Source organism: Protopterus annectens, chromosome 5.part0, assembly GCF_019279795.1.
Source record: "Protopterus annectens isolate FY-2018-M chromosome 5.part0, PAN1.0, whole genome shotgun sequence".
Taxonomy (NCBI): Eukaryota; Metazoa; Chordata; order Ceratodontiformes; family Protopteridae; genus Protopterus; species Protopterus annectens.
Window position 1 is genome coordinate 833,578,480 of NC_056735.1, and position 9,714 is coordinate 833,588,193.

The following is a 9,714-nucleotide window of genomic DNA, read 5'->3' on the forward strand; positions in this document are numbered from 1 at the left end:
TCCAAATCTTGGTCAAGATTAGACTTCTTCTTAATCTCGAATTTTTCACTCACTTTGATATTGCTCTATTCTTGGATCCGAGATCCGTATCTGATCACTCTAAGATTTCGATAAACATTAATCCTATTCATAAAAAAATTTCCCCTCTAAACATAATAATTGGACACTTAATAATAATTTACTCCATAATAAAGACATTATCCAGGAAATTACTGAAATACTATCTAATCTTACCCTTAGTCTGGATAGTTCTGATATACCTTTGGATATACAATGGGCAGCTTGTAAAGCGTATATGAGAGGTATTTTAATTAATAAAGCCTCTTTTCTTAAAAGGAAATATAAGGATAAAGAAACTGAACTTACGAATAAACTACTTGTACTAGAAAAACAACAAAAATAATTGTAGATCCCAAGAGAGATGATTTAATAAATGACTTACAATCCCAATTACTTCAATTACATAAACAGAACCTAACCATTTTTGAACAAAGGATGATTGCTACCTACTCTGAATGGGCACAAACTCCATCTAAATTTCTTGCAAAATTAATTAGAAACAATCAAGAACCTCCTAAGATATCTCGGTTGCACTTTGATAATAAGATTTATAACTCTGATCAAGAAATAATACAACTTTTTTCTAACCTTTTTTCTGACATATATTCTAACGGAAATACAAATAGTTCTACGCATACAAATATAATTGAGTTTTTTAACTCTATTAAATTCCCCTCCATTAGTAAAAATCAAGGAGAATTGCTTTCAGCCCCTATAAGCCTACAAGAAATTCAAGACGTTATCTCGAATCTCAAGGTTGGAAAATCACCTGGCCCTGATGGGTTTACAGCCGAATTCTTTAAAACTTATAAATTATTGGTTTCTTCTATATTATTAAAAGTATATAATTATGTAATAAAACATGGTATCTCAGACTTATATTGGAATACTTCGAGAACAATTTTAATCTTAAAAAATCAAAAGGACAAATCAGATCCGCACAATTATCGTCCCATTTCTTTAATTAACATTGACATAAAGATTTTAGCCTCTCTTTTAGCTAATAGACTTAGAAAAATTCTTCCTTCTATAATATCCATGGAACAATCGGGCTTTATGTCAGGTAAACATACTTGGGATAATACCTTAACTCTAGATTCATTAATGCATATACTGAAGAAAGACAAAAATCCAATTTATGCCTTGATAATAGATGCGACGAAGGCTTTTGATAGGGTTAACTGGATGTTTCTTTTTCTTTCCTTATCATATTTCAACATTCCCTCTTCTTTCATAGACATGATTAAAGTTTTATATAATAACTCCTCGACTTGCCTATGGATAAACAAAATTTTATCAAAACCAATTCAATAACTAATGGTACTAGACAGGGTTGTCCGCTATCTCCTTTTCTTTTTAATATATTCATTGAACCCTTATTTCTTTATATAAAATCAAATACATTCCATATGATTCCTAGAGTAATAAAGACTAATGTTTCTTTGTCAGCTTTTGCTGATGATTTAATCATTTATTTTCAACTTCCTAACACTGATCTTCATAAGATTGTATCTTCCATTGAGGTCTTTTCTAAAGTTTCAGATTATCAAGTTAATTTTCAGAAATCTCACATTTTTCCTATAAATCCTCAGGGACACAATTCAAAGTATTTTCCTTTGTCTTCTTTTAAAATTACTTTTGATATCAAATATTTAGGATTTTCTTTAGTCATAATCTTTCATCTACATTTCAAAATAATCTCCTTAAATCCTGGTCCAAAATAACTCTTGATATTCTTAGATGGCAGAAACTGAAATTATCGCTTTTGTCTAAAGCTGCTATAATTAAAATGAATATTCTGCCTAAAATTCTCTTTCAATTCAATGCTGTAGATCAGGTAATACCTAAATCTTTTTTGTCTAAAATATGTAGGGATTTAGCTAAATTTATCTGGTATCCAAAATCTGTGAGAATTGCATATGATAAACTAATTATTCCTAAATCGGGGGGAGGATTGGGACTTCCAAATTTTCAGTTATATTACTTCATTATTGCGGCAAGTAGGTTATTATGTATTTCTAAATTTAAATTAGGAGACTACAATTCTTATCCTCTCTGGTCTAAAATATGGTTTCAACATGTTACAAGCTTGAATTTAAATCCGGAAACCCTCCCTTTTCTCTTAAATGATTCCTTAAAAAATCTCAAACTTTCAAATAATTTAAAACATAAGATTATTATTTTTCAAAATTTAATGAAACTTATAAATTTAGATAAAACCTTTCCCTTACTTCAACCCTTACATCTAAATCCTAATATTACAATTAATAATCTTCCTGTTAATCTTTCTAAATTCCGGAAATTAAAAACTTGGTGGTCTGGGATATACTCAAACATAATAAGGAATCATTATCTAACCTATGTGTGATTTTGAAGATAAATAAAACTTATATATCGTTAATTAGACAATTGAGAGATATTATTAAACTTAGATTTATACATCTTTTGGATAATGGACAAAATATACCCTTATTAGAATCTGGTTTGCATAATCTTACTCTACCCAAGAATATGATTTCTAATTCATATAAACTTATATCGTCTATGATAAATAATAGTCCATGTCTTTTTTCAAACTATTGGAATAATTATCATCCTCTTCTTTCACATAATCAGAAACTTTTGTCCATAAAGAATACTGTCAATTTTTTCCCCCTTTAAGAATCTTTTTTGCACACAATTAATGATTAACAATAATACATATTTTACTCCAGCTAGATTAGCAAAAATTGACCCCAATAAATCTTCTTCCTGCCCTTGCTGCTCAGCACCCTATGCTGATCTATTTCATATTTTTTGGTCTTGTTACCATACTCACAAACTATGGACTTCGTTAAAGGTCCGTCTTCAAAAAATGGGATACCACAAATCGACCCTTTGTTGGGAGTTAGCCATCCTTCACATACCTATGTGTACTCTTTCTTTATTTGATACCCATGTTTTGGTTTTTATATGTTCTCTCATGAAATTGTACATCTCTAGAAATTGGTTGGACCGTACTAAGCTTTGTTGGAATAACTTTAAAACATTGGTATTTACTTACATGGCTGCTCACAAATTCATTAATAAGAGTCCTAAGAAGAGGGCCCTGTTTCTAAAAATTTGCTCCAAAGTCAATACACTTCTCCTTATTTCTAGTTGATTAATTCAGTGGTTTGTAATTTAATTCTAATATCTAGTACTATTTAATTCCTGCTATATTATATTTTTCTTTGTTACGACAGCTTGTGGGGAAGATTGTTGAAAATTTGTGATTTCTATTAGTATACTGTGTATTTTATTTATCTTGTTATTTTTCTTGTTATAATTTAATTGGTTCGGTTTTTATTGTATTAAAATAAAAATACCAATAAAAAATTTTTTTTTTGAAAAAAAAAAAAAAACAGAATGACAAAGAAGCTGAAAAGTAAGGTGTACAAACAGTGGGGAGACCATTTCTACTATATGGTACAAAAACCTGGGCAGCAAAGGCAGAGCAGAGGAGAGACTAGAGGCATGAGGAAGATGTACCTGAGATGGGTGACAGGATTCACTCCACAGGACAGAAATAAGTGCATCAGAGCAGAAGCCCCAGTAGCTCCAGTTGCAGAGAAGGTCAAAGAAAACAGATTATGGTCAATCAGGAACATGTGCAGGAAAGTAGAAGACAATCTGATAAAGAAGATTTGAGACAGACATGAAGAAGAGAAGAGGAAATGTGGGCATCCAAGAAAGAGATGGATGGATTGTGTGAGAGAAGATCTTTAACAGTCAGGCATGATTGTTGAAGAACGTTGAAGATCGGCATTGAATCAAAAGGCATGGAATGCCTTAAACTTAGGTATGCAGCAATTTGCTGTCATAAATCATTTCCAGAATTAATTCTGTACCTATCTACTTGACTTGTGGTGGTACAGTTGTAAACCCAAGAACTGTGATCCACATATGTGCACAGTGGGCAAAGAGCTATCTAGCATAAAATTAACACATTTTATATTTCTTCATTCCATTCTCATGAAGTTCCTCAGAGTTTCATTCTTCATGACAAGCAGTCCCACCACTTTGCCTAGTCATCTCTCTACTGTTCCCTTTGAGACTTTTTCAGGCAACAGTGACATGCTAGTTGACTTATCCAGCTGCTTCACTGCATAAAACTTTGCATTTACTTTTCATTTCAGGCAGGTGGGATTAGGAGTTTTACCAAAGTGACCATGAGCCTTCATTCTTATATTTAGCTTATTAAATAAACACAGCAATATTCACGTGCACACACACACACACACACACACACACACAAACACACACATGAAAAAAGCCACCTTTCTTATGGAAACATGCAGCAACACACTCTTAATGGTGCTTAGTTTAAATTTGCTGTTCTTCAATCGCATAGCTAGTTCTGGACCATTGTTAAGAAGCACTTATCAAAGGTTGTATGCAAACAGGTAATGTAGTTCATTCTGTAATACTGTGTTTTAGAGAGCAGCTAAACTGGATTTCCATTATAATCTATTTGGTTTATGTTCCAGAAACTCCTATTTGTATGACATTTTAACAGTTTGTATTTTCTGTGCCCAGTTTGCATAATTGAAACACTAACCAACTTAACTGACAAAGTCAGCCTGATACAATTGAAAAAATATAGATCAATACAGTAAAATGGTTTGTGCTATAAGTGAATTAAACTCATCCAGTATTTATAAAAGGCAAACATTTCAGTAGATTTAACATACTGTAAAATAACTAAGTCTTAAAAGAGAAGCAATTCCACATATTTAGCTATGTAACTTTTTAGTAAGCAAAAACTGTTTCTTACAGTGACTGAACTTTCCTATAATCTTGATAGCCAATCTATCATAAAATAAAGTTGGTTGTTGCACTGTAATATAGTTTAGCATACGATAACATTCAATCCAGAATACAATTAATTTAAAGCCGATGGGATATAGGAAAGTGATGTTTTCCAATATTGCAGAGAAGCAAAATAATAACATAAAATGGTGTGCTACAGAAGATAGGAAAACAAGATGGGACAGAGAATATTAGTGAAGAAGTAAATGACTGCAATTTTAAATTTAGAATCACTCTTAATGACATGACTTCTCATTATCATTATTAGTACATTTTAACAGCCAGAACATGATTTTAAAGATGTATTATATCTGTTTTGCTGTTCTTCATTGATCCGTATATAGGTGTTTCACTGATGTAGCTAGTCTCACTGAAACATCTTTGTAAATGAATCATCCTGTTATGATTGTGCATGTGTACAAGCCAACACAAAAGTATTCTTGGTGGATATGGTGCAACGCCTGAAGTTCTATTCATTGTAGGTTTCACACATCTTGCACCTTAAACAAACCATGAGCCAGTTTGACATATTGTCCATCTGAGTTATAATTTTCTTTTTAAAGTAAGTGGTGGTGCCTACCTCCTTACCACCTTTTTGACTTTTCAGAAATATCCAGATATGTATCATAGATAGCATAGTATTTTTTCTGTATTTTTTATATACATTCATATCTTATAGCTAACATTGCCCACATAAGTTTAAATGTTGTTCTTAGTATATGGTTTGAAAATAATGTGACAAAGATGACCATTTAGAAATGCATATTGTGCCATTGCATACTTTTTTCATAGTATACTTAATACTTCCAAAACCAGAGATAATCATAAAACATGAGTCACCATATATCTAAAACAGGTATACTCCATCTGCACCAATCAGAAGAGGATTATTTGCACATCTTAGAAAATTTAAACAGAATTTAAAAACCCGCATGCAAAATCTTCCATGTAAAGTGTGTCCAATACACAGAGTAATATATTTCATGTGGGATGTATATATAGTATCACTGTTACATTTCTTGACCTGCACTAGACTGTTTTGGTACTTAACTGACTTCTTTGAATTGTGACATCTAACATCTATTATATAACTGTCCCGCAGATTTGAATGGCTCCAGATACTGCTCTATAATTTCATTGATATTTAGAGATAGCAAAGAGAGCATATATTATATCACCCTTTAGTACACATGCATAATTCATTCCTTGATATCTATAAATATAACTATTATGCTGACACTTGTTAAAGTGTACACACAGTAGCGATTGGGTATAAGTGGTGCAGCGGTTAATGCTGTTGCCTCACAGCAAGAGGTTCTCTGGTTCGATTCTCGGCTGGGGTGCCTTCTGTGTGGAGTTTGCATGTTCTCCTGTTCACGTGGGTTTCCTCCGGTAATCGTTTCCTCCCACATTCTAAAGACATGCTTCTGGAGCATTTCTCCCCGGGCCTCTGCTGAAAACAGGATCTGTGGAACCTAGTCGGACTTTCCCGGTCAACAAATGTTAAATAAATAAATAAAAAAATAAATAAATAAAATAAAATAAAATAACTAAAAAATAAGAATGACATTTACAAACAGCATTATTTTGAGACATAAATCTTAATTTTTGCTCACAATATTTCTTTATTATCCATGTTACTTTTCTGACAAATTGCAATATCAGAACCATATACTTCAATAAAATAAAGTCATGCAGTACCAAAGTCTATATGTCTTTCTTAAATGTTTTAGTATGACTTGTCTAATTTGCTTTGTTTTTATACCATATATCAGTGGGTTTAAAAATGGTGGTGAAGCAACATACAGGACAGAAAGGAGGACACGGACATAAGCAGGAATCTTATTTTCAAATATAGATGTTAGTGTTGATAAGACTCCTGGCAAATAAAAGGCCAGCATTACAAAAACATGAGAACTGCATGTGCTAAATGCCTTTTGTTTAGCATCTGCTGATTTTAGTCTTAATGCTGCCCTTAAAATCATGTAATAGGAGAGCCCAATCAATGTTATATCTGGTATTCCTATTAGGCATATTATAAAGTAACCAATGTTATCAGTAAAATATGTATGGGGGCATGCCATACTTATAATAGAAGTGGGCTCGCAATAAACATTATGAACAGCACTAACAGTGCAATATGACAACAAACTAGCAAATGTAGTTGTTGAAAGTGCAACACAAAAACTTCTAACTATCACTACTAAACTACCTTTAACAATAAAAGTATTAGTTACTATGGCAGCATATCTCAGAGGATTGCACACTGCAATGTAACGATCATAAGACATTAAAACTAACACGGAGGATTCCATGATTCCAGTGAAATAAATAAAAAACACTTGCACAAAACATAACTTACAATATACAGAATATTCTCCCAACCACAAAATTACTAAAAGTTGGGGCAGTAAGGTAAATGCTGCAATAAGATCTGTAAGACACAGAATGGAAATAATGTAATACATTGGTTCCCAAAGGCTTTGTTCAGTTGCTATAACTAGGATAACTGTTACATTTCCAAGTAATGATACAAGAAACATCAAGAAGAAAGGGGCAAAAAACAGCCTTTGACTGTCATGAAGGCCAGGGAGGCCCAGCAAGAGAAAGTCATAATCTTGATTGTTGCTGTGATTAGTTGTTAAATTAACTGCCCATGGAAACATTACTTACATTAAGCTGTGTTCTATGCCCTACAAAGTAAACAAATGCAGTTATTATAAACCACAATGAAGAAGAAGCATTGAGTAAAAATGTCTTAGAAAACTATACTGTAAACAGAAATGTAGACTAGAATTATACACTAATATATTTTACAGAAATTACTGAAGGTAACTGAAAAATATAACCAATAAACATAAAATAATAAATTAAAACCCTCTCCAGTAAATGTAATTAATTAGGCATTTATTTAGTTGATTTCCTCAGTTCAGACTTAGCAAGTCAGTTTTATAAGAAGACAAGAGTAAATATGCTCTGAACATCAGCTAGATAGCACAAATTGATGTTGTACTGAATACGAAAAAAGATAGAAATCACAGTGGTCTTAATTAAACAAATAGTAGGCACAGAGTGGCACATTGCATGACTGGTTCTAATTCAGATAACATGTACCATGTTGGTCATTATGCATGCTTATAATTTACTTCATGCTAGCCTTTCCCATTGCTTGTGTGCCCTAGCACAATGGTAAATAAATATGGAGCTCCCTCCCACATTGATTTTCTATCAATGAAACATAAAGGTTACTTCTGCCCCCATATCCCTTATCCACCCTTGAAGTTCAGTAACTACCAGTAGCACAAAAAATGCAGTGTGCCAAATTACTATTTTATGCAAAATATTATGTACAGACATGCAAATCATGAACATGTACACATTTAAGTATAATGTAAGTACTGAGGGAGTAGCATAGTCCTTGTAGGAAGGAAAACACTGAGCACTGCTTCACTGCTCTAGCAACACTAAACACTTTGTACAATGGAAAAGGATGGTGTGTGACAAGTATTGTGCAACAGATATGTACTATAACAGTCCTTATAACATCACATCCCTGTTTTCCTGGTACTGTGAATTGTACAGAGCTATCACCTGCACTTACATTTACTGGAGAGATGAGACTGACAGTGCACAACATAATTTTCTTTTTTGGGAAGGAAGGACTGTGTCCTCATACTCTGGTATTAGTCATGCCCATTAGTGACATGACTCAGCAGTAGAGTGGTAATTTGTATACTTTCATGTTGAAAAGATCTGTGCTGCCTTATGGACAGGTCTAAATGTATTATTTCAAAACACTATATTTAAAATGAAGAGGGCTACTGCTGATCTTATAGATTAGGCAAACTCCCTTGTCCAAGACGTAGCATGTATTTCAGTGCTGATATATAGCACTTTACTGGAATCTAAGACCTCTGCATTTTACTAAAACAGAATATGTCATAGTTGCATAATATATCTCAGATAATGCATATTCAAAAATAAAACTTGAATGGAACTGTATGGCACAGAGATAGGAAGATTAGAAAAGGTACAGGGTAGTCTTGGTTATTCCTTTTGAAGGATGCTGCACTCTAATAAAGGAATCCGATGAGCTAAGCAAGTATGTGAAATACAGATACGCAAAAAAGCAACACAAATTACACTCAGACATCTGATCTCTGGTGTGAGCATTTTACGTCAAATTTATGTGCAGTTTTTATAAGAAGCAATACAATATTAATAGCAAGCAATGTTCTGTACTACATTTATCTAGGAAGTCATAATTCAGTTCTTACTATGTAGGCTGTGAGATTCAGAGAGATTCTCACTGCCAGTGGTAATTGGATAATGTAGGTTAGCCACTTATTGCAATGGTGGGACTCTCTGATAAAGAGACAAAATAAGGCCACATAGACAAACTCCTCGTTAGCTACTAATTACCCGGTCAGAATCAAAAACTGTGCAGTTTGACTTGATCAAGCAAGTATACATCTACTATCCCATGCAGCATGGTGGCACTGAAACACCCCAACGCACATATAAATACACCCCCCCTTCACACACACGCACGCGCGCACACACACACACACACACACACACACACACACACACACACACGCACACACACAGAAAAACAGAGCAGTCACAGATAAGCCCTTACAGTCACAGAAACACTCACATCTGTACGGACACTCCAGCTCTGGCTTACATACATACACACACACACCCACACACACACACACACACACACACACACACACACACACACACACACACACACACACACACACACACACACACACACACACACACAAACAACCACACACCCATCCATACAGCCAC

At 33.5% G+C, this 9,714-nt stretch overlaps 1 protein-coding gene across 1 annotated transcript; it reads right to left on the reverse strand.

Annotated features, from left to right (window-relative positions):
* Window positions 1-6,566: 6,566 nt before the first annotated feature.
* Window positions 6,567-7,556, reverse strand: LOC122802237 (olfactory receptor 52J3-like). Its single transcript, XM_044071895.1, has one exon. The coding sequence runs from the start codon at window positions 7,554-7,556 to the stop codon at window positions 6,567-6,569; it is 990 nt and encodes a 329-aa protein (XP_043927830.1).
* Between the last annotated feature and the right edge of the window lie 2,158 nt (window positions 7,557-9,714).